The 20,998-nt window shown below is 42.9% G+C and overlaps 1 protein-coding gene across 2 annotated transcripts in view; it reads right to left on the bottom strand.

Moving 5' to 3' along the window:
• Positions 1 to 20,998, bottom strand: part of ALDH16A1 (aldehyde dehydrogenase 16 family member A1) — an 85,042-nt gene that overhangs the window by 22,536 nt on the left and 41,508 nt on the right. For both annotated transcript variants that reach the window (XM_044281655.1, XM_044281656.1), the window contains 5 exons: positions 19,892 to 19,997; positions 17,832 to 18,001; positions 6,845 to 7,012; positions 3,600 to 3,804; positions 2,837 to 3,022 (listed from right to left, as the gene is read on the bottom strand). In XM_044281655.1, coding sequence (XP_044137590.1) covers positions 2,837 to 3,022; positions 3,600 to 3,804; positions 6,845 to 7,012; positions 17,832 to 18,001; positions 19,892 to 19,997 — 835 coding nt within the window. The remainder of the gene's footprint in view (positions 1 to 2,836; positions 3,023 to 3,599; positions 3,805 to 6,844; positions 7,013 to 17,831; positions 18,002 to 19,891; positions 19,998 to 20,998) is intronic.

Raw genomic sequence — 20,998 nt, 5'->3', positions numbered from 1 at the left:
ATTCTTTGAGGTCACCCACCGAACTAACAGACGGATTAACTTTATTAATTTCCCTGTCACATATGCAGTGCACGTGTTTCTCACACCAAAAATGGGTATATGTCACCGGCCGAACTAACAGTCAGATTAACTATATTAATTTCCCTGTTGCGTACAAAGTGCACGTGTATCTCACACCAAAAATGGGTATATGTCACCCATCGAACTAACAGACGGATTTACTATTCTATTTTTGTGACAGGGGTACAAAAATGGTGCATTACACCCACAAAAAAAAAATCACTATAGGTCACCCACAGAATGAACAGCCAGATTAATTATTATATTTCTGTGTCAGGGCTGCAAAGCTGGTGTATTGCATCCACCAAAAAATCATTATAGGTACCTACAAAACAAATAGTCAGATTCCTAACACTCTCCCCTTGCTTCAGCTGCCTGCTTCCCGTCCTTGCACTACTCAGAGCTGATGGGCGGTGCTACACGTGATCCAGTTGTATAGAGGCTGGGTCACATGATGCACTGGCCAATCACAGCAATGCCATTACAAGGCATGGCTGTGATGGCTTCTAAGTGCCCACAGCTTAAAAGCTTGTTGATTTTGAGCCTTTCAAAAGCTTCATTAAATACCCGAACACCGAACCCTTAACTTTTCCGGCAAAGTTCGGGTTCGGGTCCAGGTACCACAACTCGCACGTTTCGGTACAGACACGAACTTTACAGTTCGGGTTCGCTAAACACTAGTTCCACAATAACTCGCCCCCTTAACAGTGACCTAGACAACACCCCGTTGCTTTAAAATGTGACCTCCACAACACCCGCCCCCTTAACAGTGACATCTACAGCACCCTGCCCCTTACCACTGACCTCCATACTGGACCGTTCCCTTAACTGTGACCTCCACGGTTCCCTGCCCCCTTAACAGACCTCCACAGCATCCCACCCCCTTTAAAGTGACCTCCACAGCGGCCGCCCCTTTATTAGTGACCTGCACAGTACCCCATCTCCTTAACAGTGATTTCAACAACACCCCGTCCCCTTTACAGTGGCCTCTACAGCAATCTGCCCCTTAACACTGATCTCCATAGCGGACCGTCCCCTTAACTGTGATCTCCACAGTAGCCTGCCCCTAGGGTGGCCAGACGTCCGACTTTCAGACTCCCTGTCCTCCGTCCGGCACAGGGCCTGGGCGGACACAGGGATGTCCTTTTGAACACCTCACTCTCAAACAGCAGTACTGTGCTGTCTGAGCATGAGCTGCAGGGAGAAAAAGTCACCTTCCCTCCAACCCCTGCAGATGACAGAAGTTGATTTTTCTCTTAATATTTTCCAATCCTCGTTGGCTGCGGAGTGGGAGGGGACGTGGGCTAACCAGGTCGGGGCGTGGCTTAGCAGGACCTGGGGGCTGGTTTTTTCAGTCCGTCTTTTGAGGGTGGCCTGAATGGCCACCCTACCTGCCCCCTTAACTGCGACATCCACAGCACTCCGCCCCCTTAACAGTGTCATCCACAGCGCCCTTCCCCTTTAAAGCTGACCTACAGCAGTAAAGAAAAATGGCTGGGTTGTTATGGAAACCTGGTGTAAAACTGTGTGTATGTGGAGACTAAGGGCCTGTGAGCTTCTATTGGCTGATAAGGATTGCCGCTTCTCCCTGTACACAGATGAAAACATCCGGTGTTGGGGGTAGCAGCCAATGGCAGGCGGGGACGAGCCTCCCTAGCGTCACCCGTGATGATAGGGAGGCTCGTCCCCGTCTGCAGGCAGCGGGGACCGTATATTCCCTCTAAGGGGCCTGGCACATGAGGGGGGGGGGGGCTGTTTAGGATATTGGGTAACCCCTTTAATTTACAGCACTGCCACAAGGGGTTTGCAGGGTTATATTCATATTTGCATTACCACTATGTTTACCACAATCGCGCACAAGAATAGTCATTTCAATCATAGGACTGGCCGTGTGCGTTCGGCAATGTGGAACAAACACTGCCGATATCAGTGTTTTGCGGATCCACAATGTGCAGACTGCAAAACATATACAGTTGCCTGAATGAGCCCTAATGCAGACCCTGAGGAATGTGGGCATAGTACTGCAGCTGCATCTACCCCATTCCACTGGCTTTTAGGTGAGAGGGATTTTTTAAAATGTACAGAGTCTGCAGACATGTAATGAGAATTAAAGCTTCCTGGAGAATGCTAAAGATGCTGATTTCTTTAATAAGATATATTATAAAGTTTCATATATTCACATGTAAAACGAATAAATGCAATAGATAAAGTTATAATTATGAGCACTCTGTATGCACAATTGTGATTTGTTCAACCATCCGATAAGAATGCACTGTAAGAAGTCATTCACACTGTAGGCTTGCCAAGTGTCAGGCATCTTAGCACCAGAAAAAACATAATCCTGTCTATGTTTTACTAGTATTAGATGACTGTGAATGCAGTTGGATTAATCTTACTAGAGTCAGGCCACGGTATAATATGCAACACATACAGTACACATGCATAAATCCATCAGGGATAGACAAATCCCAGCAGCCAGGTAGTCGATCTGCTTAGAAATGTACTGTTGCTTCCTAACTTTTGATCTCCATTGCTGTCTATAGAAGTTTGGAGGATATTAACCCTATAAGGATACAACTAATCTTGGCCGTCAAGACACAGCATATTTATAAGCCTGCAATCCAGATTTGATCATCCAAGTCCCATTATTAGCACTGATTAGTAAAGATTTTTACAGTACATTTCTGTAATGAGTAAACCAAGCATTCACACCATATATCACTGAAAACCCAACAATGTATTTGGAATCAGACCAAACAAAATGAATAGATTGTACCTGGTAAAAGTCCAAGGCCAGCAGAGGGAACTTTTCACTTGGCACAACCACCACAGCATTTCCACGAACAATTGCTGGAGCAAAGAGGCTGACAAAACTTAGGAGAGGATTTTCATCTGGACAAGCAATGCCTACTACTCCAACGGGTTCTCGTAAAAGAACAGTAGCTCCATAAAGCAAAGTTTCCTTAAGAGAAAGAAAGAAAGAAAATAGAATAAAAGAATAAATAAATCCAGTACTGTCTGTTCCATCACTGAGATACTAATCCCCGATCTGCATCATTCCTAAAAAGCTATTTTAAGGCCCTGAAATACATCCATGGTGCTTTTAGACAGGTAGATGCAGTCAATATCTGGGCGACATTCTATCAAGTATGGGGCAACCTAACCATCTCTCTAGAAGGTAGACAAATTGGGTGGGCCAGATTGTAATCACTTAAATCCTGTTTCCCTGGTGGATAACCATCCTTGTCTAAAAGATGTGCATCTTTATTCTCCTGTAAAAATACCGCAATACTGGGAGCATACAATAGCTAAGGCATTTTTATGTGTGCGGGCGGCTTTAGTCTAGTGACATCTTCTTCTGAACTCATAAGAACGTTGTTCATTCTTATTACTATATCGAAGACGAGACATGACAACCCTTCTCTGCACATTTAAGGCTGAGAACTTAAGTTGTCACTTCTTAATATGTATTTTTCATTGGTAAAGGCTTCTGCATTCCACAGAACCACCATTAAATTTCATTCACTTGCATGTCTTACCTGTACAGTGCCACCATATTTGTCACAATATGCTCCCCAGTAGAAGAGTCTTTGGACGCTGAGGTCCACTTCTTGCAAAGCCTTCTCTTTAGACTGTCCAGTCAAAGAGCTCAGTCGCTGGGCTACTTCTTCCCTCCGCAGCTCAAGATTTTCAGCCATGTAGTACACAACTTGTGCTCGATTATGAGCTGCCCTCTTGGCCCAACTATCAAGACACAAAATTGATGAAAAGTGAAGATACCACATACAGAATGTTGATTCTTTCAGTACAGCACCTGCACGAACCTACAGTACACTGCCTAGAGAAGGACAGAAGAGCAAGTTCCTTACAAACTAAATGCTCATAAGTTTTAAAGAATGAATAATCTGGTGAGGGTAGTCTTCATAATACTGCTAACAACATGAATGATCTACCAGTAGTTGTTATAATCAGTCAATGTCATTCTGCTGCACATAAGGCTAACAGAAATTTGTTACGCATTGGAAGGAACACATTTTTCAAGAGGATCATATACTGCACTGAAAAGAAGGTGCAAAGAAGATCTCCATTATGATAGTGAAGCCTATGACCCTTTTCAGATTAGGTAGTAGCATTGTGTGTGCTAACAAAACGAGCAGCCTTCTGGTGCAAACATTAAATCATGGACATGGAGCACTTTCAAGTGAGACAACGCACACCAGAAATAACATCATTAAAGGATAACCGTCATATTTTTTATTTTTTTGCTACAGTGTAGGGCAAGTGATAGGTAACAATTTAGCAATAGACTTTATTTAGCCAAAACGTTTATTTTTGGTAGAAAACTGGGGCTGAAATGGCCCTTAGCAGCACTCCTCAAAAGAGCGTTGCTAAGGGCCATCCATCTCCTATTAGAAAAGAGGAGAGGGGCTGTGCAAGACGCTGTGCTTCAGCCTCCTGTGCTTCCCTGGGAGTCTTAGGAGTTAAAATTACATTTATATTCCCCCTTTCTATGCAATCACCAACCTGCGATAATAATTCATGAAGCAGAAGTAGAAGCATTGTGCGCAGTGAGCCGGCTGCTGCTTGATGAATTATTATCACAGGGATCGCAGGTCAGTTAATGTAACGGAGCATGTGATATGTGTCATGCTGCTCCTTGAATGACCGCACATCTTAAAAATCATACAAGCCATTACTATTACTGTACAGTACGCGCATGACTTTTCATATTCTTACAATGGGCCAGACTGAAAAGTGTGAGTGAAGCCTAAGGTACGATATGATCACACATCTGTTAATGGTCCATAAAGATTTTCCGTTCCCACAGAAAACACAGGGTCCTAAATTATCCCCGAGTGACAGATAGAAAACTTTGAAGGTCTTGTTTTCCTGTTTGAGGCAGAAAACTATAATTTCACAGCGGCTGTCAAGAAGTTGCAAAAACACTTAAAAAAGAGGGAGGCTGTTTTTCTTCATGAACAGATAGGATTTTGTTTGCTGTTCAAATTGGTCCAAGCCTTGAGAGACTATTTTTTTATATCGGATCATCTGGCACTTGTAAAGACAAAGCTCCTAAGCCATGGACACCATTCAAACATCTTCATATTATGTACTATATGAGCACGGACTGGGGATTTTTACAGATTTTGGTCTGTGTGTTGCAATTCTGTTGTATTAATAACTGGCGGACTGCCTCATGTATTTTCTGGCAATCAGCACCATGAGAAAAATGAATATTCCTGCCCAAACAAGAAATGATCCGGTCTGACAGGTAAGAGTGTGAAATCGGGCATACAATAGTTTAGAAGGTAAGCAATAAAGAGCTGCTAATAGATACAACCAGAGCAAATAAATCAATAAAATGAACTCTGGCTTGTGAAAGCTTCACTGATCACAGCGGCCACTACAGGGGAAATGTAGTATTGCATGGTGGCCATTCAAATTAATAGCCCTCCAGATAATGCATGGAAAGTGACATTCAGCAGCTCTATGTTAAGACACAATGAGGGGCATCCTCTTCTATGACACTTATAAAATGGGTTCTCTTAGTGAACCACTTTTAATACTAGCATTAATGAGCTGTGATAATTAAGGGTTGTCTGGCTTGGGCAACCCATTCACACAGTGCAGGTCTCCTGGTCATCAGCTCATCACAGTGGACCTCCAATTCCTCGATTAGATCCTATATCATACACTGGCATATACCAAAGGCTGTCCAATGCGGAATTTGCTGTTATATGTTAGATCTCATGTTGCTGTCTATATTCTCATTTATTAAAGGGGCTGTCTTACTTTAAGAAATAGCATTTATTATTTATTTTATGCACTTATATAGCGCTACTATATTCCGCAGCTCTTTACAGACATTAGCATCAAGCTGTCCCCAATGGCGTTCACAAGCTAAGTGCCCTATCAGCATGTCTTTTGGAGTGTGGGAGGAAAGCGGAAAACCCGGAGGAAACCCACAAACTCCACGCAGATGTTGTCCCCAGTGCTGCAAGGCACTATTGTATAGGAAGTTAATACAAGCCGCTTATTAATGTATTGTGATTGTCCATATTGCTTCCAGGATTCATTTTTCCATCACATTATACACTGCTCATTTCCATGGTTACGACCACCCTGCCAACCAGCAGCGATGGTCGTGCTTGCACACTATAGAAAAAAGCACTAGCCTATGTGCGCTCCCACGATTCCGGCTACCAGAGAGGCCGGTGCTTTTTCCTATAGTGTGCAAGCACCGCCACTGCTGATGGATTACAGGGTTGCTGTAACCATGGAAGCGAGCAGTGTATACTGTGATGGAAAAATGAATTAAGCCAGCAAAGGAGGCAATATGGACAATACATTAGGAAGTGCCTGGTATTAACTTTGTCTTCATCATAAATGCCATTTGCTGAAGTGAGACAATGCCTTTAATGTATTGCTGTAACATCAAAGGGGTTCTCTAAGTGTAATAGGTGTATGTGAAACATGGGTCAGCAGACTCATTTGTTTAGTTCAATGTGGAAGCAATGTGGGGCCAAGGGCAAGCACCAGACAGGTACAGAATGTCCTAGGGCAGCAGTGGTTTCCCTCTCCCGTGCTACAAGTGACATCACGCCTGTGTTGTCAGCATCATAAATGGCACCTTCATAGCACTAAGAGTATCCTGAGTGTAGGAGACTGATGAGATGCCACAGGGATTAAAACCTTCTCTTTGTAGCTCTACATATGGTGATTTTATTTTCCTACAGAAACATGAAACCCTTTTAACCAAAAGTAAAATGTGGTCACGACTTACCCGGGAGCAGCTTTATGAGCGGCTTCCACAGCGTTGCGCACATCTTTTCTGTTGCTGTCCGCCACATACGCTATTATAGTGCCATCGGATCCAAAGATGGGTCGAGAGTACATGCCATCTGGACGCTTCTGGGCTCCGCCATAATATAGCTTGTAGGTTCTGTCCACACTGACGGGGAAAGATTTAAAAAGGATTGGAAGTTAGATGAGGAATTTAGTAATTCTTCATTGGATGACAATATCTCCCTAAACATGTAATAAATACATGCATCCTCCAAGATATAACTGCTCTGGAACATCTTTGCTTAGAACTGTGCCTTTCTTCTGCTATTTCCTGGAAATAAACATAGATCTACAACTGGAAGCTGGCGTTTTCCTGCAATAAAGTCAAACAATGTAGGGACGTGACCTACTGACAAAAGGAATAGTAACAAACACTTGTCAGTTTATTCAGACACATCCAGGAGGACTAGCCGAGGACTGGCATAATGCTGAGGTCTAATGTAAGATGCTCCAGAATTGATACCTTGTGAGGAGTGCAAGTACAGGTCAGGGGAGCAAACAGGTCTCCTTTAACCACTTCAGCCCCGCTAGCTGAAACCCCCTTCATGACCAGAGCACTTTTTACACTTCGGCACTACACTCCTTTCACCGTTTATCGCTCGGTCATGCAACTTACCACCCAAATGAATTTTACCTCCTCTTCTTCTCACTAATAGAGCTTTCATTTGGTGGTATTTCATTGCTGCTGACATTTTTACTTTTTTTGTTATTAATCAAAATGTAACGATTTTTTTGCCAAAAAATGAAATTTTTCACTTTCAGCTGTAAAATTTTGCCAAAAAAAACGACATCCATATATAAATTTTTCACCAAATTTATTGTTCTACATGTCTTTGATAAAAAAAAAAATGTTTGGGCAAAAAAAAAAAAATGGTTTGGGTAAAAGTTGTAGCGTTTACACACTATGGTACAAAAATGTGAATTTCCGCTTTTTGAAACAGTTCTGACTTTCTGAGCACCTGTCATGTTTCCTGAGGTTCTACAATGCCCAAACAGTAGAAAACCCCCACAAATGACCCCATTTCGGAAAGTAGACACCCTAAGGTATTCGCTGATGGGCATAGTGAGTTCATAGAACTTTTTATTTTTTGTCACAAGTTAGCGGAAAATGATGATGATTTTTTTTTTTTCTTACAAAGTCTCATATTCCACTAACTTGCGACAAAAAATAAAAAATTCTAGGAACTGACCGTGCCCCTCACAGAATACCTTGGGGTGTCTTCTTTCCAAAATGGGGTCACTTGTGGCGTAGTTATACTGCCCTGGCAATTTAGGGGCCCATATGTGTGAGAAGTACTTTGCAATCGAAATGTGTAAAAAATGGCCTGTGAAATCCGAAAGGTGCACTTTGGAATATGTGCCCCTTTGCCCGCCTAGGCTGCAAAAAAGTGTGACACATCTGGTATCGCCGTACTCAGAAGAAGTTGGGGAATGTGTTTTGGGGTGTCATTTTACATATACCCATGCTGGGTGAGAGAAATATCTTGGCAAAAGACAACTTTTCCCATTTTTTTTATACAAAGTTGGCATTTGACCAAGATATTTTTCTCACCCAGCATGGGTATATGTAAAATGACACCCCAAAACACATTCCCCAACTTCTCCTGAGTACGGCGATACCAGATGTGTCACACTTTTTTGCAGCCTAGATGCGCAAAGGGGCCCAAATTCCTTTTAGGAGGGCATTTTTAGACATTTGGATCCCAGACTTCTTCTCACGCTTTAGGGCCCCTAAAAAGCCAGGGCAGTATAAATACCCTACATGTGACCTCACTTTGGAAAGAAGACACCCCAAGGTATTCAATGAGGGGCCTGGCGAGTTTATAGAAAAAAAAAAATTTGGCATAAGTTAGCGGAAATAGATTTTTTTGTTGTTTTTTCTCACAAAGTCTCACTTTCCGCTAACTTAGGACAAACATTTAAATCTTTCATGGACTCAATATGCCCCTCAGCGAATACCTTGGGGTGTCTTCTTTCCAAAATGGGGTCAGTTGTGGGGTGTTTGTACTGCCCTGGCATTTGAGGGTCTCCGCAATCATTACATGTATGGCCAGCATTAGGAGTTTCTGTTATTCTCCTTATATTGAGCATACAGGTAATGAGATTTTTTTTTCCGTTCAGCCTCTGGGCTGAAAGAAAAAAATGAACGGCACAGATTTCTTCATTCGCATCGATCAATGTGGATGAAAAAATCTCTACCAAAAAAAAAAAAAAAGGAGGGGAAAGGCGTCTGCCAGGACATAGGAGCTCCGCCCAACATCCATACCCACTTAGCTCGTATGCCCTGGCAAACCAGATTTCTCCATTCACATCAATCGATGTGGATGAATAAATCATTGCCGGGATTATTATTTTTTTTTACATACAAAGTGTTTGCCAAAGCATAGGAACACCGCCTCCTCCTCAGCTCGTATGCCTCGGCAAACGTATCTGTTACTGCAGAGTAGAAATCTCGTCTTGCAGCGCCGCATACACTGACTTGTGTGTAATCTGACAGCAGCGCAATGCTTCTGTCAGAATGCACATCAGTGCTGCAGCTAGTCGATCGGTTGGTCCACCTGGAAGGTTAAAAAAAAATAAAAAAAACAGGCCGCAACGCAATAATTTTATTAACTTTGCAACAGAACATATAAACGTTAACTTTTTTAACTGAACATTAACCTTTTTGCTTACTTCAGCAGCTGTGTGAGTGAATGGGCCCAAATAGCCCTGTGTGCCTGTCCTGGCGAGATGATCCCTATGCTAATAGTGTACCTGTGAGTGGTACTTCCGGAAACACTCTCCAAAGAATAGGGCAGGGTGGTCAGGACAGTCAGGACAGAAATAGCGGGTGTCACGCCTTATTCCACTCCTGCTACAGACACAACATCTTTTTCGGGGTGACGGTTGGGTTGAGGTACCAGGAACGACATTGGGGAAATGTCGCTCGTGTAGACGGCTAACTACACTGGTGGATGGGGCCACGGAACCTCCTGGATACAGGAGGTTCTCTATGATCTCTTCCTGAAATTTGAGGAAGGATCCAGTTCTCCCAGCCTTACTGTAGAGAACAAAACTATTATACAGTGCCAATTGAATTAAATATACAGACACCTTCTTATACCAGCGTCTGGTTCTGCGGGAAACTAATTACAGAGACAACATCTGGTCATTGAAGTCCACCCCTCCCATGTGAAGGTTATAGTCGTGGACTGAGAGGGGCTTTTCAATGACACGGGTTGCTCGCTCAATTTGTATTGTCGTGTCTGCGTGAATGGAGGAGAGCATGTAAACGTCACGCTTGTCTCTCCATTTCACCGCGAGCAGTTCTTCGTTACACAGTGCGGCCCTCTGCCCCCTTGCAAGACGGGTGCTAACGAGCCGTTGGGGGAAGCCCGCGCGACTAGTTTGCGCGGTACCACAGGCGCCAATCCGTTCTAGAAACAAATGCCTAAAGAGGGCCACACTTGTGTAAAAATTGTCCACATAAAGATGGTACCCCTTGCCGAATAAGGGTGACACCAAGTCCCAAACTGTCTTCCCACTGCTCCCCAGGTAGTCAGGGCAACCGACCGGCTCCAGGGTCTGATCTTTTCCCTCATAGATCCGAAATTTGTGGGTATAGCCTATGGCCCTTTCACAGAGCTTATACAATTTGACCCCATACCGGGCGCGCTTGCTTGGGATGTATTGTTTGAAGCCAAGGCGCCCGGTAAAATGTATCAGGGACTCGTCTACGCAGATGTTTTGCTCTGGGGTATACAAATCTGCAAATTTCAAGTTGAAGTGGTCTATGAGGGGCCGAATTTTGTGGAGCCGGTCAAAAGCAGGGTGGCCTCTGGGACGGGAGGTGCTGTTATCACTAAAGTGCAGGAAACGCAGGATGGCCTCAAAACGTGCCCTGGACATAGCAGCAGAGAACATGGGCATGTGATGAATTGGGTTAGTGGACCAATATGACCGCAATTCATGCTTTTTAGTTAGACCCATGTTGAGGAGGAGGCCCAGAAAAGTTTTAATTTCGGAAACTTGGACTGGTTTCCACCGGAAAGGCTGGGCATAATAGCTTCCCGGGTTGGCAGTTATAAATTGTGTGGCATATCTGTTTGTTTCGGCCACAACTATGTCTAAGAGCTCCGCAGTCAAGAACAGCTCAAAAAATCCCAGAGCCGAACCGATCTGAGCTGTCTCAACCCGAACTCCAGACTGGGCAGTGAAAGGGAAAACTACAGGTGCGGCTGAAGTTGGGGACTGCCAATCAGGGTTTGCCAGCACCTCTGGGATTCTAGGGGCTCTACGGGCACGTCTTTGCGGTGGCTGCGACGGGGTCACTACTGCACGTGCCACCGTACCAGCTTCAACTGCCCTTCTGGTGCTCGCTACTTCACCAGGTTGTACGGCAGTGCTGGTACTAGGTCCAGGGAGGGCTGGGCTGCTGGTGTATGCCTCACCACGTAATCCGACAGCACCAGCCCCACTCTGCTGCTCTTGAAGCGGATCCTGCGCAACCTGCGGTCTAGCGACACGGGCCCAGGTACGCCTGGTGCTATCAGGGACCTCAGCCTCCTCGTCCGAACTTTGGGTCAGAGAGCCACTGCTTTCTACAGGTTCGTATTCTGACCCGCTGGATTCATCAGATGAGGGTTCCCACTCCTCATCCGACTGGGTCAGAAGCCTGTAGGCCTCTTCAGAAGAATACCCCCTGTTTGACATTTTGGGCAACTAAATTTAGGGGTATTCCCTGAGACTACCCAAGAAAAAAAAGCAAGCCTGTCTTACAAAGGGGAGGCTAGCGAAGTACCGGAGGCCGCTGCGGTTGATAAAAAATATCAAAACTGATTTTTTTATCGCCGCAGTGCGTGTAAAGTGAATGTGCAGCGATCAAAAAAACATTTTTTTTTGTCACTGCGGTGGGGCGGGTGTGGGCGAACGCACGTGTGGGCGACCGATCAGGCCTGATCGGGCAAACACTGCGTTTTGGGTGGAGGGAGAACTAAAGTGACACTAATACAATTATAGATCTGACTGTGATCAGTTTTGATCACTTCCAGATACTATAAAAGTACAAATGCTGATTAGCGATACGCTAATCAGCGAATAACGGACTGCGGTGCGGTGGGCTGGGCGCTAACCGATCCCTAAACTACCTAACCAAGGGACCTAAACTATACCTAAAACCTAACGGTCAATACCAGTGAAAAAAAAAAGTGACAGTTTGCACTGATCACTTTTTTCCTTTCACTAGTGATTGACAGGGGCGATCAAAGGGGTGATCAAAGGGTTAATTGGGGTTCAGGGGGGTGATCTGGGGCTAAGTGTGTAGTGTTGGTGTACTCACTGTGAAGCCTGCTCCTCTGCTGGATCCAACCGACGAAAAGAACCAGCAGAGGAGCAGGCATCCATATAACAGATCATATTTACTAATATGATCTGCTATCTGGCGCTCTGATTGTTTTTTTTAAAAATCATCAGCTTGCCAGCCGCGATCATTGGCTGGCAAGCTGATGACGATTTACTCCCTGACGAAATGCCGGCCCGAACTGCGCATGCGCGGGCCGGCATAGCGCGTCATCTCGCGTCTCGCGAGATGACGCGTATATGCGTCAGTCTGCGCAGCGATGCCGCCTCCGGACCGCACATCTGCGTTAGGCGGTCCGGAGGCGGTTAAAGTGTAACTGTCATTTTTTTTTTTTGAAAGTAGCCTTACAGAAACACCCCACATGTGGTTGTAAACTGATGTAAGGGCACACGGCAGGGCGCAGAAGACAAGGAGCGCCATATGGTTTTTGGAAGGCAGATTTTGATGAACTGGTTTTTAGATGCCATGTCCCATTTGAAGCCCCCCCGATGCACCCTTACAGTAGAAACTCCCAAAAAGTACCGTAACCACATTTTGGAAGCTAGGGCATAAGGTGCCAGTTTTATTGGTACTATTTTGGGGTACATATGATTTTTATTGCTCTATATTACGTTTTTTGTGAGGCAAGGTAACCAAAAATGGCTGTTTTGGCACAGTTTTAATTTTTTTACAACATTTGACATGGTAGATCATGTGCTATTTTTATAGAGCAGGTTGTTACGGACGCAATGATATCAAGTATGTCTACTTTCTTTTCTGTTTGTTTCAGTTTTACATAATAAAGCATAAAAAAAAAAAATAATAATATGTTTTTGTGTCTCCATTTTCTGAACGCCATATTTTTTTATTTTTCTGCCGATCATCTTGTGCAGGGGCTCGTTTTTTGCAGGAAGAGTTGATGTTTTTATTGGTACAATTTTTTGATCATTCATTATTACACTTTATTGGGGCAAGGGGACCTAAAAATTGGTTGTTTTGGCACAGTTTGCATTTATTTATTTTTACAACGTTCACCTGAGGGATGTGACACTTTTATAGAGAAGATCGTAACAGACGCCGCGATACCTAATATGTATATTTTTTCTTATTTATTTAAGTTTTACACAATAATAGCATTTCTTAAACAAAAAAAAAAAAAAAGATGTTTTAGTGTCTCCATAGTCTGAGCCATAGTTATTTTTTATTGTCTTAGGGCTCGTTCACACAAACGTTTTTTTGCGTTTCGCATAAGTGCCGTTTATTGAGTTCCGTGTACGGAACAATTTATTTCAATAGTTCTGCAAAAAAAAAAAAAAAAAAAAAAAAAAAAATGTACTCCGTATGCATTCCGTTTCTGTATTTCCGTTCAAAGATAGAACATGTCCTATTATTGCCTGCAAATAACGTTCCGTGGCTCCATTCAAGTCAATGAGTCCTCAAAAATAATGGAACACGTATTCCGTATCCGTTCCGTTTTTGTAGAACAATATATTGAAAATGTTATGCCCCGCCCAATTTTTCTATGTAATTACTGTATATGCCATATGGAAAAAACTGAACGTAAAATGGAATGGAGCCGGAAACACTACTGAAACAAAAAACGTAAAAACGGATCTGTTAAAAACATCCTGCAAAACACTGAAAAAGCCATACAGTCCTGTGAACAAGTCCTTAGGGTCTCATTTTTTGTGGGATGAAGCGACAGTTTGATTGGTACTATTTTGGGGGACATATGCCCTTTTGATCGCTTGGTGTTGCAATGTTTGTGATGTAAGATGACAAAAAAAATTGCTTTTTTTGGCACGGTTTTAATTTTATTTTATTTTTACGGTGTTTACCTGAGGGGTTAGGTCATGTGATATTTTTATAGAGCTGTTTTTTACAGAAGCAGCAATACCTAATATATTTACTTTTTATTTATTTATTTCACTTTAACACAATAATCAAATTTTTGAAACAAAGAATTGATGTTTTAACGTCTCCATGTTCTTAGAGCTAGAGTTTTTATTTTTTGAGCGATTTCTTATGTAGGGGCTCATTTTTTGCAGAATGATGTGACGGTTTTGTGGGACATACGCCTTTTTGATCACATGATGTAAGGTGATAAAAACAGCTTAATTTTTTTTTTTTACACAGTTTCTATTTATTTTTTTATGGTGTTTATCGGACAGGGTGGATCATGTGATATATTTATAGAGCCGGCCATCACGGATGCGGCAATACCAAAAATGTCGATTTTTTTTTTAATTACTTAATTGGGGATTTTAATTTTTTACATGTGAAACATTTTTTATTTTTTTTATTTTTTATAAAACACTTTCTTTTTTTTATTTTACACTTTGCGTCCCCATAAGGTCATACAAGACCTCTGGGGAACATTTAACTTTAACTTTTTTTTTATTTTTACTATTGATTTCTCCTGTAACTGCGGCTGACATAGTAGCCCCAGTTACAGGTGAAATACACCCCCCAGAGAGGCAGTATATAGTGCTGTTCAGCTTCAGTGCAGGGCTGATCGGGGTCTGTGACCCCCAGGCCGGGACAGAAAGCGCATAGCGCTTCCTGATGTGTATACAGCAATCTAGGAGGCAGGGACACATGGGAACGGTCCCTGCCTTCTCTCTGGGGTGCCCTGCTGTCACTGCCAGCGGGCCCCCCGCTCGACAGCTGCACGATTAGCATGCAGCTGCCATCTCTGAATAAACGTTCTAAAACGTCCATTCAGAGTTAAACAACCACCCATAGGACGTTTATAGTCTATGGGTGGTCATGAAGCGGTTAAAGTAGATTACAAAAATGGTCATTATCACTGTGATTTTGTATTATCACATTACAAAAATAAAATAAAAGAACGAAAGTTACACCTTAACCCTTAGGATACCAGAGGTTTTTTAAGTTTTTGCTTTTTTATTTTTCTTCCCTACCTTCCTTGAGCCATAATGTTTTTATTTTTCCATTCACATAGCTGTATGAGGGCTTATTTTTCGCTGTTGTGCTTTCTAATGCCACATTCAATATGGCATACAGTGTAGTAGGAAGCAGGAAAAAAAAATCCAAATAGGGTGGAATTGGAAAACAAAAAACACAATTCTTCCACTATTTTATGGGTTTTGTTCCCACGGCTTTCCCTTTGTGGCAAAACTGACCTGTGTCATTCATTCTCTGGGTCAGTTTGATTACAACTGTGTCTGTACAGATTTTTAAATATTAGTGGCTCACAGACTTGTAGAAAACAGCAGACAGCTTGAATATGAGAGAAAAATCATGGAAAGCATTAGAAAAAGGTAAAACTGAAAATGGTGTATTTATACGCATTGCCGCTATCTTTAGAGGGGTTCTAATTCAGTTCCTGACCGTATGTATTCCCGTGTCTTTCTGTTCAGCTGCATATACAGCTTATGCAACTAAAAGAAAGAATATGGATAGGACCTGACCAGAAAAGCCTGTGGCCGGTCTGAGGACAGCGGAGATGGTAGCATCAGCGGCACGGCGGGGGGGTTAAGCACTGAGCAGACTATCTTCCCTCCACAGATTGTATTCAATACAGGAGAACATACTGCCTACTCCAATGTACAATTCCGTGGGGGCAACGGAGGAGATACTTACAAGTAATCCCCTATAAACAGTCTGTAATCTGACTTTAAATTCCTTCGGTTTATTAACCTGGTACGAACAGCTCAATTTAAGCTTCATCCTCAATGTTTCTCTGTTACGGAGAATAGCAGCTTTATCTTATTGCAGCTCCGCTCGCAATTCAGTTTTATGACACCCGTTGGGTGCCTCCATGATGTGCATACGGTTTTCGTAACAAAACCACCTCTTCTTATAATAACACAGTTCGAGAGTGTCCCCCTGACTGGAACCTGCTGGTCATGGTTCTGCAAGAGACCCTAAGGATGAGAATTCTTAAAATGACAAGCCCAAGAAGCTCCCTATAATGTTTACAGATAAGCTCTGCGCGTCTGCACTTTCTAGCACGTAAAGGGGTTATCCCATGACTAATGTGAAAAATGAAACTCAGACCTCATACAGTACATGACAATCACTTTCTAACTAAGCAAAAACCAGTACCTCACATGGATCCAGAGATCTCCATATTCCGTGATCTGCTAGACGAGTTGGCAGGTCTGGGCACCTGGCAAAGCTACGCACAGTCCCAATGTAATACAGATCTGTAGGCAATCCATGCACCACTGTTTGGTGCCTCTGTATTCTGTCAGTAACATGACGCATTTTGCAACATTTTTTGGCTCTGTAGCACTCAAAGGGTACAACACGGATCTGCAATATGTGCTTCTGGCACTAATACTAGTCCTGGTCCCGAGAACTTAAAGGGGTTGTGTCACTTCAGCAAATGGCATTTATCATGAAGAGAAAGTTAATACAAGCCACTTACTAATGTATTACTATGCATACTGCCTCCTTTGCTGGCTGGATTAATTTTTCCATCAAATTATACACTGCTCGTTTCCATGGTTATGACCACCCTGTAATCTGTCAGAGGTGGTTGTGCTTGCACACTACAGGAAAAAGCACTGACCTCTCTGGTGCCTGGGACCATGGGAGTGCTCATAGGCTGAGCACAAACACCTCTGATGGATTGCAGGGTGGTCGTAACCATAGAAATAAGCGCTGTATAATATGATGAAAAAAAATGTGTCTAGCCAGCAAAGGAAGCAATATAGATAATCACAATACATTAGTCAGTGCCTTGTATTAACTTCTTCTACATGATAAATGCCATTTGCTGAAGTGAGACGACACCTTTAAGGTTTCAGTCCTTGTTTAGGCGCTGGTACACAGTGTAGAATAAATGAGGTGCCCTGCCATTAAACGCAATGTAAAACACTGTCATTATAATAATGAGCGAATTGATTAGTACAAATCAAATTTGTTCAAAAATCAGCCACCTTGAGCAACGAAGAGCTGGCCCTGCTGCTCAAGAGCCCCCCTCCCCCTTGCTTGATAGGGCCATAAATCAAGAGTTTGCAGACCATTGCTCCAAGTAGCAGCTCAAGCATAATGGATCTGTGTATACTCAGACCAGAGAGGCGCATGCACAGTTGGCATCTGCTCAGGTAGCAGGAGCAGATCCCCTTCTCTTAACGCCACTACTCGGAGCAATGACACAGGTGCAAGATTTACAGGCAGGATGTCTGGTCCTGTCAATCAAGGGGAGGGGGAGTCTATTGAGCAGAAGGCCCATTACTGCTGAAAATAGCTGCTTTTTGAACAAATCTGATTTATGTAAACCGATTCACTTATCACTTTTCCTTGCATTAAGGGACCATTCACACGTCCGCAACGTGTTTTGCGGCTCCACAAAACACGGACAGTGGCAATGTGCGTTCCGCATTTTGTGGACCGCACGCACATTGCCGGCACAATTTGCGGACAAGAATAGGACATGTTCTATTTTTTTCGGGAACAGAATTGCGGACTCAGAAGTGCGGCTCCGCAATTCCGTGTCCGGGCAGCACATCATGCTGCCCCATAGAAATAAATGGGTGTGCAATTTCGTTCCGCAAAATGCGGAACGAAATTGCGGAGGTGTGAATGGACCCTAAGCTGCTGACACGAAGCAGAATAGCATTATATCACTGCTTACCTGGGAATCTGAGAGTCATGAACCTGAATGACAGATGCACTGATGTCTTTTTGCCCTGGAATTGGAGGGACATCGGCCCCATATGTAACAGCAAATGTTTTATAGTTGACATCTCCAGGATTTGGCTTGGCTCGGCTCTCCCAAGACGGTCTTACATATTCATACAGCCCCTAAAAACAATAAGTCATTTAGATTACACTGTAGATTTGGCTACGTTGTGTATTTTGTCTCATTAGCTCCCTATTATCTCATTTGTATGAAACCTCTTGTAATCTACCATTAATCCTAACTCACAGCCAACACGCCCTTCATAGGAAATGAAGGTGTTACTGTAGAATTAGAACAAGCAGGCTATGAAGTGAAGCTCTATCTTTAATAATGTAAAATAAAAATCTAGAACATTGCCCTGCAGTAGGCCCATCTAGTTCCACCACTACACTAGGGTGGAATCAAGACTCTGCGTCTCATGGACTACAATACATAGCAGTGTCATCCGACCAGCTTCTGCTGTCCTCAGCCACCTTCATGGCCTCCTAAGAGTGTGTTCAAACAAAATGGCAGATGGCAATGAAAAGGCTGCAGCACCTCATCACGACCATTTCAAGTAATAAAAAAAAAAAAAAAAATGTTTCCACCCCATGGACACATAACAGGACAAAAGAATTGGGGTTGCGCATGTGTAAAAATGCTTTTAGGTTAAAGCCACACGGGGCAAATACACTGTGGATTTTCAGTAGCGGAATAGCAGCAACAGTTTACAGCAGAAGCAAAGTGGATGAGGATGATTAAAATACCCCATCCATGCACTCCTGCAACAGAATCTGCATATGATTTGACTTGTGGATGTTAAATCCGGGGTATTACAATTTATGTTGTGGATTTCTCTCATTGATTTCACCCTTTGTGACGCAGAGGGTGAAATCTGCAGCAAACCAGCAGCATTTATGTTATGACTTCCACAATAAAATACACATTTGGTGTGAATTTTGCTGTTTGTGAAATTCTGGCAGGAAAATCCACGATGGATCCATCACTGTGAGCGCACCCTTAAAGCAGTTCTGTTATCAAAATATGGTGTTCTGTCTTACAGCAGTATTTTTTTATGATGGATCCTCTGGTCTGAAATTAACAAGTAAAAGCAAACACAATGCAACAGCACTCTGCAAACAGAATGTATGAACTAATGCCATATTCGCTATATAAAATGAATATGATGTACCTAGCAAATATATTTTGAGCAAAATCATTTGTGCCCATCCACCACAGCAAGGAGATCTCTTTCTGGATAGTAACCTACTCTGTATGATACCTCTCTCTGTACCAACAGGCCTGAAATTCATTTAGGTAGAATAGGCTCCACATGTATAATGATTCTGCTCTATATTGTTTAGACCTCAAATGAATTCAGGGAGCGCAGGCTACAGCAATATATTGCAATAATTAATAACAGCCTGGGTAAAAGATGGGCTTGTTAAGAGTACACAAACAAAATGGAGACAGCCACAGCTCCAAATCCATACTGCACAAACAAAAGTTGCAGCCATGGTGCCCTGCACCTGCGCAGTCACTTCAGTTTACACGATGTGCTGACTAACTAAGTTTTTGCAGTGTGCATTTGGAGTTGTGGCTGTCTCCATTTTGGTTGTACTCTCCTAATAAATCCATCTTCTACACAGGCTGTTTTTATTCAGCACAATATACAGGTGTAGTCTGCTCTCCCTGAATTCATTTCAGGCCTTCTGGCACAAAGAGAGGTGTCATATACAGCAGATTCCCTATAGATGTGGAACCTATAGATGTTCAGGCCGTTTGGCCAACATAGTAGCATCATATAGAGTAGGTTCCCATCCAGAAAGAGGTCACCTTACTGTGGTGGATGGGCACAAATGATTTTGATCAAAAAGATTTTCTAAGTACCTCTTATTAATTTTATATATTAAATATAGAATTAGTTCATATATTCTATGCTTGCATAGTGCTGTTACATTGGGTCTTCTTTTACTTTTGTAGAACCTGTAGGCAATTACACCCCATTATAATGCAGGAAACTTCTCTCTTACCTCTTTTCCACCATCACGGCCAAATCCACTCTCTTTATATCCACCAAAGCCAGCGGCTGCGTCAAACATATTGTGCCCGTTTACCCACACAGTGCCAGCCTTAATGCTGAAAGTAGATACAATGTGCCAGTCAAATACACTCACAGTGTGACAGTACCTGTCAGTGAATTTTACCATCTTCCACATTTCTCAGGTATCTTACAGAATACATAGCAGCAGCCTAGGTCAGAGATACAGTCCTGATCAAAAGTTTAAGACCACTTGAAAAATGGCAAAAAAATAATCATATTTAGCATGGCTGGATCTGAACAAGGTTCCAAGTAGAGCTTCAACATGCAACAAGAAGAAATGGGAGTGAGACAAAACATTTTTTTGAGCATTCAATTTAATGAAAACAACGAATAAACTGAAACAGGCTGTTTTTCAGCTGATCAAAAGTTTAGGACCATACCTCCAAAAAACAAAAACAAATCCCCCCCCCCCCCAAAAAAAAAAACTGAAATCCAACTTCCAAACATGAACTCAGTAATGAGTAGCTCAGCGGTTATTGTTTATAATTTCATAAATTTGTTTCGGCATGCTTGATGCAAGCGTTTCCATGAGGTGAGTGGGAACATTTCTCCAAGTGGTGAAGACGGCCGCACATCTACTGTCTGGAACTGTTGTCCATTTTTGTAAACTTCCCTTGCCATCCATCCCCAAAGGTTCTCAATTGGATTTAGACCAGGGGAACACGCAGGATGGGCCAAAAGAGTGATGTTATTCTCCTGGAAGAAGTCCCTTGTCCTACGGGCATTGTGTACTGTAGCGTTGTCCTGTTGAAAAACCCAGTCGTTACCACACAGATGAGGGCCCTCAGTAATGAGGAATGCTCTCTGCAACATCTGGATATAGCCAGCGGCCGTTTGACGCCCCTGCACTTCCTGAAGCTCCATTGTTCAACTGAAGGAAAAAGCACCCCAGACCATTATGGTACCACCTTCACTGTGGCGCGTAGAAAACATTTAAGGTGGCATCTGCTTGTCATGCCAGTAACATTGGAAACCATCAAGGTAAAAAAAATTCTCAGAGAATAAAACTTTCTTCCACCTTTGAATGTCCCATGTT

Source organism: Bufo gargarizans, chromosome 2 (genome assembly GCF_014858855.1).
Source record: "Bufo gargarizans isolate SCDJY-AF-19 chromosome 2, ASM1485885v1, whole genome shotgun sequence".
In the NCBI taxonomy this organism is placed as follows: Eukaryota; Metazoa; Chordata; class Amphibia; order Anura; family Bufonidae; genus Bufo; species Bufo gargarizans.
This window is presented reverse-complemented; position numbering and strand designations above follow the sequence as displayed.